The sequence below is a fragment of the Oryctolagus cuniculus genome, chromosome 1, assembly GCF_964237555.1.
Source record: "Oryctolagus cuniculus chromosome 1, mOryCun1.1, whole genome shotgun sequence".
NCBI classification, from domain to species: domain Eukaryota; kingdom Metazoa; phylum Chordata; class Mammalia; order Lagomorpha; family Leporidae; genus Oryctolagus; species Oryctolagus cuniculus.
In genome coordinates this window covers 160,607,578-160,620,656 of record NC_091432.1, presented here as the reverse complement: position 1 = coordinate 160,620,656, position 13,079 = coordinate 160,607,578, and the positions used below count along the sequence as shown (strand labels likewise).

General features: G+C 42.1%; 1 protein-coding gene across 11 annotated transcripts in view; it reads left to right on the top strand.

Annotated features, from left to right (window-relative positions):
• CFAP95 (cilia and flagella associated protein 95) overlaps window positions 1–13,079 on the top strand; it is a 210,576-nt gene that overhangs the window by 49,704 nt on the left and 147,793 nt on the right. For 7 of the 11 annotated variants that reach the window (XM_051846478.2, XM_002708236.5, XM_017341723.3 and 4 more), the window contains exons 3-4: window positions 1,562–1,680; window positions 2,892–2,960. In XM_051846478.2, the coding sequence (XP_051702438.1) occupies window positions 1,562–1,680; window positions 2,892–2,960 (188 nt within the window). Of the gene's footprint in view, window positions 1–1,561; window positions 1,681–2,891; window positions 2,965–13,079 lie in introns of all 11 variants that reach the window. The other 4 variants (XM_070050984.1, XM_051846483.2, XM_070050992.1 and 1 more) reach the window with 1 other exon arrangement.

Genomic DNA, 13,079 nt, shown 5'->3' with positions numbered 1-13,079 from the left:
AGCCAGGTCTCCCAGGTGATGTCACTGAATGCAATCACTTGAGCCATCACCACCCCTCCCATGGTCTGCATCAGCAGGAAGCTGGAGTCAGGAGTTGGAGCCAAGAATTGACCCCAGGCTCTCCAGTGTAGGACATAGGTGTCTTCATGGCTAGGCTAAGAGCCTGCCTTCTTTATTGATTTTCCTCTTGCTTGCCGCACTTTTATAAATAGACCCTTCATTAAATTTTCCTCAGTTCTCCATTTGTTTGTTGTTTTCCTTCTGAAACCATGACTGATCACAATGCTCATAGAGTTGTTCTGAGTGTTCAATGAAATAACACACATAAGAGCTTAATTTAATATCTGGCACAGAATAAACACTAGATGAATTTCAGCTGCATGACTGTGTTTTTTACCTCTTGTTATTTTGTGCTTCACAATATCTTTGTTCCATATGATTTTCAAAGAGCTTGTGGTTTTTTGAAGTATTTAACTGCTAAAAATGATCAGAGTGTACCTAAGCTTATTTTTTTTCTTTCAATCTTTTACCTTCAAACAAAATGGTACCTAACATTTTCCCCCATATTTCCTGTCTTTGTTAAAATATGAATATGAGCCCATTATAGTGTTCCCTGCTATGGACCTGTGAACTTGGAATTCTGAGAAGAAGGGCAGTTGTGCTAAGGGTATATAGGCCAGTGTTGGGAAATTGGACTTGCCAGCTCCAGATTCAGGAGATTCAGGCCCCAGGGGGAAATGGTGAGAGAGCCATCAAGTAGACCAGGGAATCAGGACCAGAGAATGTAGCCAAAGTTGATTTGAGCATAGTAGGTTTTGAGTGTTTGATTTTGAACTTTGTTTTTAGAAACAGAAAATCTAGAGGGCATTAATATGTTCTGGGGTTTCCCTGGGTGTTGGGGGCAAATAGTCTTTGGGTGCAGGGGAACTAATGTATGCTTCTCACGATGAGTTCTAATTCTCTGCTCTGACCTGCCGAATTCATGATCCTGTAGAGTTTTGTATGACACAAGAGCTGCATGCTTAGCATCTAGTTTTGTTCCTAAGATCCCCTAGATGCTCCCCATGATGCTTCTGAAATTGGTGCAACTACACCATATGATTTGCAGATTTTACCATACTGATCCTTGCTTGATATCTCAGTGATTTATCCTCTGTGTTAGGGACTAGATGATGATGGTAACAGTGAGGATGGTGGTGGTATCTGAAAGCCTTCAAAAATGATTGCTACAAGCATTCTCTTGCTTAGGGAAGTTAAAATATACCAACTCTGAGAATGATAAAGAAGAAAATAGAAAGTAGGTAGACTTGGTATTTAGTTGCATACAGTACTTTCCATTGCATAGATACAAACAATTTGATTTTTATTTTCCAACAATATAGCAAGGAATCACCATTTGTACCTATTTATAATGAAGGAGTTGATAGATGTGAGATATTGCTTATTTTTAAAAGTCATCTGGGGTCAATAATTAAAGCCAATACAATTCAGTACAAATATATTTTAATAACTGACCATTGTTGGCAACTTCTTTCCTTATATATGGCTTCTGTTTCTCTAGATTTGGATATCAGAAACACATGAACAGATGTCACAAGTTTGTTTAAACACAGAATTGGCTGAAATAAAGAGTAAAGCCTTATTAAATGAGGAAACATTATGCTCTGGGATTATTGGAAGGTATTCTTTTTTAAAAAAGTGCTTGTTTATTTATTTATTTGAAAGGCAGACTGACAGAGAAGGAGAGACAGAGAAAATGAGATCTTTCATCCACTGGTTCACTCCTCAAGGGGCCACATAGGCCAGGGCTGGGCCAAGCCAAAGCCAAGAGCCTGAAACTCCATCCAGGTCTCCCATGTGGGTAGCAGTGGCCCAACTATGTGTGCCATCTTTCACTGCTTTTCCAGGCTCATTAGCAGGGAGCTGGATTGGAAGTGGAGCAGCTGGGACCAGAACCACCGTTCCAATATAGAATGCTGGCTTCACAGGTGGTGGCTTAACCTACTGTGCCACAGTGCTATCCCCTTAAAGGTATTCTTAATATTTTCTTTTGATTATAGGATATACACATGTAGCATGGGATTTGTAGAAACAGGAAGGAGTTAGAGTGGGACTTAACTACATAGTAAAGAAACAATCAGGCGTTTTTGTCTCAAGCTTCTGTGCTTTTGCTCATGCTATTCCATTTGTCATTTATCATACAACATTTTACTCTGGGACCAGTTAAAAGGTCGTTTCCTCTTTATATTTTTTTCTTAGCCCAAGGTTCTGACTATTTAGTTTGGAACCCCAGTCCACAATTACTTGAGGAAGTTATTTTGTGTCTGCAGTCCTAAATTTGTTCATCTGTAAAGTGGCAGTTTTGAAAGAACCTACTTCATAGAGTTGCTCTGGTGTTTAGAAAATAAAGTATAAATTGTGCACAGAAGTATTGCCTGACGTGTGTAAGAATTAGGGACTCAAGCAGCCATTAATCAAAATCAATTGCTCGTGTATCATTGCCTTCTACTATTTTATGCCCTGCAAAACAGTTGAACTTGCATTCTAGCTATTTATATGTCTGAGTTTCCCCAGGGACAGAGAGTTCCTGAAGGGCTCAGGCTTATCTGTAGTCCTGCAGCCTTGTACAATGCCCAGCCATGGAAGCATGTGGCATAGACTTTGCCTTACATTGTAATTACTGGAAAATGCAGCCACAGTAATGACAAAAGACTAAAATTTCCATTTACTCTTGGGATATTTTATTTAGCATAGCACATAAAAAGTCACAAACATAAAAACTATTTTTAAAATACTCATAAAAACTCAGCACTAAATTGGTTGTGTATGACTTTGAAAGTTTAAATAAAGCAGAATGACATGTTTTCTAAAAATTGTCATCTTGTTTCCAGGGACACCGGGTCGCCTGCCACAGGCTTCGGAGCTGTCTTTACTAGACACCCACCAGACTGGGGAAAAATGTTAGTAAGTCCCTAAGCCGCTGGGGATTGTATGGAATATTTCTTGGTTTAGGAGGCTGATTTTCAGGGGTGATCCCATGGAGTGTATCAAGGTCAACAAATGTCCTTCACATGCATCTCAGACTTCCCTTTGACAGAGGTTTTTTTTTTTTTTCCATCAGCATGCACAAATTCATAATGCTATTGGTTGAGGATCACTTATCTCAAATGCCTGGGATCAGAAGTACTTTGAATTTTGTATTTTTTGCAGAGTTTGCAGTATTTGCTTATGTATAAGGAGATAGTTGGGGATGGGATCCAAGTCTAAATGAAGTTATGTTTCATATACACCCTGTAATGTAGCCTGAAGGTAATTTTATGTGATATTCTTAGTGAGCCTCTGTTTGAGTATGCTCTCATCACATGGAGTCAGGTGTGGAATTTTCCACTTGTTGGGGTGTGTGGTGTTCAGAAGGTTCAGGTTTTGGAGCATTTCAGATTTACAATTTTAGGATTAAGAAAGCTCAACCTGTATTTGCAGTTTCTGTATCTGTCAATTCTCCTACTTACTAAAATTTATTTATAATTCCCAAATCACTCTTCATGGTGCTGTCATTTCGCTTGTGGATATGTGTAGATTGGCAAGAAACTTCGAGTCACTTGGTATGTACACTCTCAGCTGAGGATGAACAAAGTGACATGCTGCCTTCTTGTTTCAGCTTTCATATTGTACACAAGTCTCCTCTTCCCACTCCATATAGTGCCATGTTTTCCAAACTTTTATGCTTTCTGTTGGTGACATCACTGATTCAAATATCCCAAAAGCTTAGTGCTCAGTTGTGATTGTGTTCCTAGGTGCTGGAAAGTTGCAATGTGTTTTTTGGAGAAAATATATGTGTTAGATAAGTTTCACTCAGGCAAGAGTTACAGTGCTGTTGGAGGTGAGGTCAGTGTTAATACGCAGGGAATAAGGTGTCCTTACACAGAAATATACATATAGCTAAGTTATATGTTGATCACCTGGTGAAATTCTTGTGACCTTAGGCTTGCAGGAATGGAATCCTGTATTTCCCGTAAGAGCAGTGGTTCACTACTTGCTAATGCAGTTTCCACAGCAACTTTATAGAGCATTACCGTGGACAATGAGAATTGCCTGCATGACAGGAGGCTACTATTTTTACTTATACGGTGAAGATAAGTGATATGGAAATAGACTTATGAGCATGGCAAATCTCTAGGTATTAGGTTGTACATTAAAGGTTTGTTGCAAAGATTAAGTCAGTAAATATATGTAAAACAGTTAAACCGTGATTGACACATAATATAGTAAGTGATCTGCTGGATATATGTGTGAACCCTTTCAATTATAAACTTATTTAGGTTAGCAAATTTTCTTGGATTATTTTTTTTTTGATATATTGTGTTTTCTTTCATTCTCTCTTTTAGAAATCCCTCTTTTGGTTGTTGGATTTCCTATCCTGGTGCTCTAATTTTCTTGTCTTTTCTCTCTTGTTTTCTATTTTGTCTTTGCTACCTACTTTCCTCTCTCTTCCTTCAACCCTACGATTGAATTCTCTTCTTGTTTCCTGAATCCTTCTGTTTTTATAGGACTTATTTATTTATTTATGGTTTCCTGACCACACTATCTTACCTGGGGATGTTAATGATAGTTTATTTTTCTTTAATTATCTCCCTAGTCTCTGTTTTTGCCAATACACCTTGCTTTGGTTTGGTTTTTGTTGGTTCCATGCTAGAGGTATTTTCCTCAGGTGTTCAGTGGTCAACCCTTGGACTTTACTGATGATTAAGAGATGAGGCTCAGAGTCTGTGAGTGAGCAACCCATGACAGATATCTTTAATCTTAACTCAAATCTCATCTGCTATGCCATCTCCACCAGAGGACCTTCCCATGGTTCCTCATTGTGGGCATCCATACCACTCACGGTGTACTTCTTTTATCCTAACATATCTTTGGTGCAAATACTCACATGTAGTGGAATGAGAAGGCTGTGCCAAGAAGGCCGCTGGCAAGTGAGCATCAGTTACTCAGGAATGGCTTTGAAACCCACTTGCCAACAGAGCCTGCCTGGCAACAGGCTGTGATTGGTTAGGGCAAAAACCTCCCCTTGACTGGATTGGCTGCCTCGGCTATATAAGCTGCTGTACCAACTGAAATAAACGAGTCTGTGAGCTGCTCACCTCTGGCCTGCTTTCACCTGACTCCCGGGGTTTGTGTGGTGACTCTGCACCTCCCCCCCCCCCCCCCCCCCCGCTCCTCCTCTCAGAATGAATCCACAGCAACACTCATAGTCTTACCTTTTTTGTTAAATTCAGCTCTAACACAACTCTATCCCAAGTGCCCAACAGAGAACCTGACTCTCAACAGATGAACGATTGTTTATCTTCAGTGAAAAGATGAACTGAGGTTGAACAGAAAATCATAACGAAAGGGCTGGTTCCTATCTTATTTAATTTGGGAATTCAAGGCCTGTAGATCCAAAAGTTGTTCTCAATTCTGTTTTAGTAAATGCACTGAAGACACAGGATCTTTTAGGAAACCGCCCTTTATTAGTTTGAATTGCTGGAATTACCTATATGTTTAATTTGATTTATGATTATTGGCAAGGGAATAAATACACAAGTACCTTCAACTGTCCTCAGCTAATTCCATACGTAATTCTTTCTTTCAGCTAATACACATTAATTATGGGATGTTCCACACAATAGCATGCTGTGTTCTATAATCTGCTCTCTTGAATATTAACTATTCTTTTGCTTCTTGCCAACTGTACAGCTGTGGAAGTTAAATGTCAGCTTTAAAAGGCAATGAATAAGAATGAGTTTGCTCAGTGGACCAAAGTAATGTGCTTTAACTTAGAAAAGAAAGGCTGTAATCATAATGTAAATGTAAACTCCATGTTACCTCTTAAGGAAAAAAAAATCAGAATAAAGGTGTAGCTTTGTTGTTAAGGAGACATTTATCTGATGCACTTATCTGAATTATTGGATGTGTCCATAATATTGTGATGGCATTGTACTATCTGTTTCATTTCTTTATAACTCAACCCATGGCCCACCTTCTTTATTTTGTACCCATGTGAAAAAGACACAGCATCTTTCCCCCTACAGTTTTTAAGCAAACATCTCAGTGAAGTGTGTTGAAGATTAGAACAACTAGAATGTTTAATGCCACTGAACTTGCCATTCCCAACCTTAGCCAGAGAAAAGGGTTTTTGTGAATAATACCTTCCTTATATATCACAGGTTGAGATAAATGGGGGAAAAAAAGAGTGAAAATATAGGGAGTTGTTGAGTTGAGACTGGAAGTGACCTCAAAGGCTTAAACTTTAAAAATGGTATGTGCAGATTCTGATGTGAGATGGAGGCCCTCTGGACCTGGAGCTGTTGTTTCCCTCAGGAGTTGGTCACAGTCCCATCCGTGAGTTTCCGAGGACTTGACAGTGACCAGTGATGTCTGAGTGGCTCAGAGGTCTCTTAGACATCAACTGTGCCTTCAGATGCACACCGATACAGCTGCACGTGTGAGGACACCTCTGAGGTACGTGGATAGAGACAGTGAAGGTGAAGTTCTGAGAGGCGCATGTCCTTTCAGACATATTGGAGAATTGGATGCAAACATGAATATAGTGAGTTAATTTAAGGGTCTCTCTTTGCTCTCCTACCTGATTCTCACGCATCTTGAGTAACTTTCATTTAATTTGGAAACACTCTTTACAAGGCATGGAAAAGTAATTCACTAATTATCAGAGGTCGCTATATATCTGATCATCCAGATAAAATCGTTTGATTTATCCACAGAACCAAGCACTTGTAGTAAATTCATTCTAAGTACTAACATTTTCTATGCAAAAGTATCTAGACTGCCTCAGGCATCATTAAACAAACAACCAGAAACCAAAACAACAGCAGAGGCAGCAACGAAATTGTATGACACAAAACTGATTTTGAAAGGGAGATGTTGGGGGCCGGCACTGTGGTGCAGCGGGTTAACGCTCTGGCCTGAAGCGCCAGCATCCCATATGGGCGACGGTTCTAGTCCCAGCTGCTCCTCTTCCAATCCAGCTCTCTGCTATGGCCTGGGAAAGCAGTAGAAGATGGCCCAAGTCCTTGAGTCCCTGCACCCGCATTGGAGACCTGGAGGAAGCTCCTGGCGCCTGGCTTCGGATCCGCACAGCTCTGGACATTGCGGCCAATTGGGGAGTGAACCATTGGATGGAAGACCCCTCTCTCTCTCAATCTCTCTCTCTCTCTCTGGCTCTCCTTTCTCTGTGTAACTCTGACTTTCAAATAAATAAATAAATCTTTAAAAAAAAAAAAGAAAGGGAGATATTTATGTTAAGATCTTATTTCTCAGAAGCCCTAATTGAAATACACAGCTGTGTAGTGGGTTAAGCTGTTGCCTATGATGCTGGCAGCACAAATGGCCACTGGTTCAAGTCCTGGCTACTCCACTTCTGATCCAGCTCCCTGCAAGTGTGTCTGGGAAAGCAGCAGAGGATAGCCCAAGTGCTTGCGCCCCTGCACACATGTGGGAGACCTGGAAGAAACTCCTGGCTTCAGGCTGGCCTTGCCCTAGATGCTGTGGCTATCTGGGGAGTGAACAAATGGATGAAAGATCTCCCTCTGTGACTCTGACTTTCAAATAATTAAATAAATCTTTAAGAAATTAAATGTACAGCTATAACCAGGGATAATGGTTCTCAGGAAAATTCAGGTTTCTAAAGTAATTATTTTCTTGAAGGCAGAGTGAGATATAGAAATAGAGAAAGAGAAATATCCTTTATCTGCTGGCTCACTCCCTAAAGGCCCACAACAGCTGGGAGCCAGGAATTCCATCCAGGTTTCCATGGACAGCAAGGACCCAAATGCTTGAGCCATCACTTTCTACTTTTTCCCTAGGTGTACATTAGCAGGAAGCTGGAATCGGGAGCAGAGCTGGGGCTCAAACCCAGGCACTCCAGTATGGGATGTGAATGTTCCAGGTGGCGTGTTTTCTTGGTGGGGAAAGGCGATCCTGGCACCGGGTTTTGCTGTCTGAGAAACAGGCCCATAGAGTCTTGAGTCAATTTGAGGGCAGCCCAGGAGGACCAAGCACAAGGTCAGCTCTAACTGGTGCATCCTGTCATTTTCATCAAATTTCATTTCCTCACGGTGGCAGTGATTAGTGTACATTGTTAAAATTTTATGATAAATGTGTCTTGTTTCCAGAACTCATCCAAGCACTTATGTGATCCACATGGTGGGAAGGGAAACTAATTAATAGTGTTTTGGATCACTGGGTAGCATTTTAGACACTGTGTGGTTTTTCACAAAGAACGCACTGTGGGAAAATTGGAAACCTGGGCTCTACTTCTGGGCCTGCATTGCACCTGCTATGTGACCTTGCACTGGCTAATATCACTCTCTGGACTCCAGTTGCTTCCATCTGGAAAATGAGGGGAGTGAACCAAATGATCTGTAAAGTCCTTTCCCATGCTGGCATTCTACAGCTCTGAGGAGAAAGGCATAGACAGTCACATAAATGGGCAAGTTAAATGAGGCCCCAAAGTCATTTAGGCAGTTAACTTCCCATTGTTGGCACAGAGCTCCTTTCCATATGTTTGCCAAGTGGTCACTCCACAGTGGCAGTAGCAAGCTTAGGCTATGGCTTAAACTCTTTCAGTTTATTCTTTTCCTGGGAGCACTTCACGTCTGTAAAACCTTCTGCACCCTTCAGAGGAAAGGGACCGGGCGTGAATGAGAAAGGGTTTTTGTTTTGCTTTTCTTTTGTTTGTTCAATGTCCAGTCAGTGGCAAGGCACTTGCTTTCTTCTCTGCTCAGGTACTCGCAAGATGCCTTGTCTGTGGGTGAAATACGACTCAGTTCTAAAACATCTTTCCAGAAGAAAAAAAAATTCAATGAATTGCCCTGTGATATGCATGATGAGAAAGATAATACCAAAGAGAATGTAAAGAGGCGAGTGGTGTGGGGAAAAGGCCCTAGACCGAGTGGAACAGGCCTCAAACTCACTTCTGGATTCTCCATCTCATTCACTGTGGGACTTACTGTCCTTGTGTGTCCAATTTCTTTTTTTGGACACCATCCTCTCTGCTACTCAGTGTTTCATGTCTAGGCTGTGTGATGACCTATTCTCTTTCCTATGTCCACCTTCTCACAAGCCCAGGTGTTGGGCATACGCTCCAGGCTGGGCCCAGCAGAGAAAGTGCTGAGACAGTAATTGCAATTTGGGGGAAGTTCCCTCTCTTGCTGCAGGTTACAGGTTTAGTGGCTGTCTTGCTTATAGGGGAGTGTACATTCATATCTGTAAATGAAAGTAAGCAGAGATATGGACAAGGAGAGTTTTGATCATTTTTTATGTGAGCTAGTATTTTTTCTCTCAAGCCTTTCAAGTTGAATTTCTATAACTTATGACTGTATGCATAATACTAAGGTAATCAGAGTCTTACAGGAAGCTTACCCTCTGCCAGCTGCTGTTCCAAGTGTTTCATATATGTGACCGCCTTCTCTCCCACAAAAACTCCCGGAGTTCATTCCATCATTATCAGCATTCTGTGGAGGGGAAATACAGAGGCAGAGAAGTCAAGTAACACGTCCAGGCTTTCAGAGCGAGCAAGTGGTGCTGAGCTGGGATTTGGACAGACAGTGAATGCGGGAGCTCCCGCTTCTTGGCTGCTCCTCTGTGCTGCCTCCCTCCTGTATTGCAGGCCAACTCTGAGGAATCTGGAGTGTGCTTTAGGTTCTCTCAGTATCAGACCTGCAGATCATACACATAATTGCCGCATTTCGGCGAGCCAGGCCTTGATTACTGTATTAATATTATATCTATAGCTCTCTCTATATATGGAGCTTTAATCTGGGAATTGGCTCATGTTGCTTTGGAAGCTGAGAAGTCCCGCCATCTTCTGTTGGATTCTGCTGTGGAATCAGGAAAAGCAGTGGTGCAATTCAGTGAAGAGTTTGAAGATCTGAGAACTAAGAGGGCCACAAGTACAAGTCCCAGAACTCAAAGGTCCAATAACCAGGACCTCGGATGTTTTTTTTTTTTTAAAGATTTTTTTAAAATTTATTTGAAAGAATTACAGAGAAAGAGAGAGAGAGAGAGAGAGGTCTTCCATCTGCTAGTTCACTCCCCAAATGGCTGCAACGGTTAGAGCTGAGCCAATCCGAAGTTAGGAACCAGAGGCGTCTTCCGGGTCTCCCACACGGGTGCAGGGGCCCAAGGACTTGGGCCATCTTCTACTGCTTTCCCAGACCATAGTAGAGAGCTGGATTGGAAGAGGAGCAGCGGGGATTAGAACCGTCATCCATATGGGATGCTGGCGCTTCGGGCCGGGGCTTTAACCCACTGTGCCACAGCGCTGGCCCCAAGGACCTCTGATGTTTAAGAACAAGAGAAAATGGACCTCCCAGCTCAAGAAGAGAGAGCGATTTTGGTCTCCCCGCACATTTTTGTTCTATTTGGGCCCTCAGTGGGGTGAATGCTGAGCCAAATCAGTGAAGGCCGATTTCTTTACTCAGTCTGCAGATTCAAACACTCATCTCTTTTGTAGACATTCTACCAGGAACAATGTTTTATCAGACATCTGGACATCCTTTGACCCCATCAAGTTAATACATGAAATTAGTCATCACAAGCAGCAAGCTCATAAAGAAAATTCTGGTGAAAATTTTCTGCCCCCTTTGAAAGTTTCTGTAGTCAAAATTTCTAAGTTTTAAACAACCCAGGTTATTGGTTCCTCAGACATTTCTTGGTCTTAGCCTGACATTGTTTGCCCATCAGTCAGGAATCCTGCCTGAGCTCAAGTCAGCAGCCTTACATCCTAGAAGGGATTGGTACTGTGAATGCCAGAATCTGTAGATACTCAAGTCCCTTTTTAAAAATAATGCCACATTTGAATAGAAGCTATGCGTGTCCTCCAGTATATTAAAATCATCTCCAGATAACTTATCATACCTGGTACAGTGTCAATGATATAAATCATTATTACATTTTATTATTTAGAATTACAAGAAAAGGTTGTACATGTTCAGTATACAATATTTTCTGAATATTTGCTCTTTCTGTTTTTTAAGATTTTTTTTTTTTTTGAAAGAGCTACAGAGTGGGAGAGATCTTCCATCCACTGGTTTACTCCCCACATGGCTGCAAGGGTTAGGGCTGGGCCTGGCCAAAGCCAGGAGCCAGGAGCTTGATTTGGGTCTCCCATTCAGGTGGCCATCTTCTGCTGTTTTTCCAAGGCCATTATCAGGTAACTGGATCAGAAATGGAGCAGTCAGGACACAACCAGTACCCATATGAGATGCCAGTGTCAGCAGCTTTACCCACTATGCCACAGTGCTGGTCAATTTTTTGAAATATTTTCAACCTGCAGTTGGTTGAATCTGCAGATGAGGAGCTCCTGTATCTCTCCTAACTAGTCTCTTTGCCTCCAGTCTTGTCCTTTTCCATTCATTCTCAACCTTGAAGCTTGATAATCTCTGTAAACTGAAAAAAGAACCATGCTCTTCTGCTGGTAATTAATATCATTAGAGTGTAGTCTTTTCTTACTGAACACTTTGTGTTTGTGGTACTGAGCTGAGTGCTTTCTAAGCCTTATTTCATTTAATTCTCATTCTTTAAGGTAACATTGTGGTGCAGTGGGTTAAGGCACCACTTGGAATGCCTGCCACTCATGTAGGAGCCCAGGATGGAGTCCCTGGTTCCTGGCTTCTGTTTGGCCTAACCCCAGCTGTTGCAGGCATTTGGGGAGTGAATCAGAAGATGGGAGATTCTTTTTGTCTCTCCCCCTCTCTCTGTCTCTCTGCCTCTCAAATAAATAAATCTTTAAAAGAAAAAAGGTAGATTCTGCAACTATCCCCATTAAAAAGCACTCAGGGTGGGAAAAGTAACTTTCCAAAAGTTCCTTACCTACTATGTGCCAGAGCTGGATTTTAAACTTACATCTGGTCTCTTTGACTACAGGATCCGTGTCACTCAACACTACACTGCATTGGTTTTCACGCTTAAATGTGCTCCGTAGTCTTAAAAGTACTTTCACATGCAGTGTCTGTTGCTCTATTTTTCCCAACAATTGTTCAAAGTCATTTAGAGGAGGATTTTCTTAATTGCACAGAGGAGGAAATGAAAAAAAAAAATGAGAGTACTTCAAAAAGTTTATGGGCAAATGAAATCAAAATCTAAATTTATTTAGATGCATTTTTGAAATCTATGTGCAGTTTTTCCATAATGTGCATTTCCATGACCTTTTTGAGGATCCCACATACCGGTATAATTAAGGGATCTGATTCCTGACTAATTAATCCATCCATATAGTCTATAAATATTTATGGGACAGACACTTGTGGGAGGAGTTAAGATGCAGAGAGTTTAAGCAACTTTCTCAAGGTCCCATGAGTGCTCGGTGGCAAAGCAGAAACTAGAATGTCTGGGTTCCTTTCTGTGTTTTTGATGGGAGGAGAGAACTACTTGCCAACCAACTGGTATCATACCAAGCTTGGATCAGGAGGAAAAGTGGATTTGAATGTGTCGCTCCCCCTCTTCATGGAGGAACGACACTAAACCCTGCCTAGGCTTCATATCCGAGTCACGGCACCATTATGTCGCTCCCCCTCTTCGTGGAGGAACGACACAGGACCCTGCGCTGTTCTTTCGTCTGCTCGGCCCTCCCCGGGTTTGCTGCTGGTTCTTCCCGGGTTGGCTACCGTCCCTTCCACCTCCGTGGAAGGGCGGTTCCCCCTGCCACTTTCCCCACTTCCGCAGGGGAGCGGCACACCGCTGGCCGGCTCTCTCGGGGGCTGCACAGGTGTTCCTTCAGATAGATGTTCCCCTTAGATGTTCCTGGTGCATGTTGTCTCTCTCCTCCTTTATAGTCCTCTTCCACCAATCCCAACTCTGCTACCCACACGCCGAGTACGCTGCTCTCCTCCAATCAGGAGCAGGTCCTACAGTTTATTGGTTGAACTGGAGGCAGCTGAGCAGAAGCTGTTTCTCCCTTCTCAGCGCCATATTGTGGGAGAGCAGATGCATAGAATAAGTCTTAATTCCAGTAACTTAGTCTAGTCCGAGTTGCTCCCCACAGAATGTTCCTTCATTTCATCTTTCCTCTCCCCTTCTTTAGC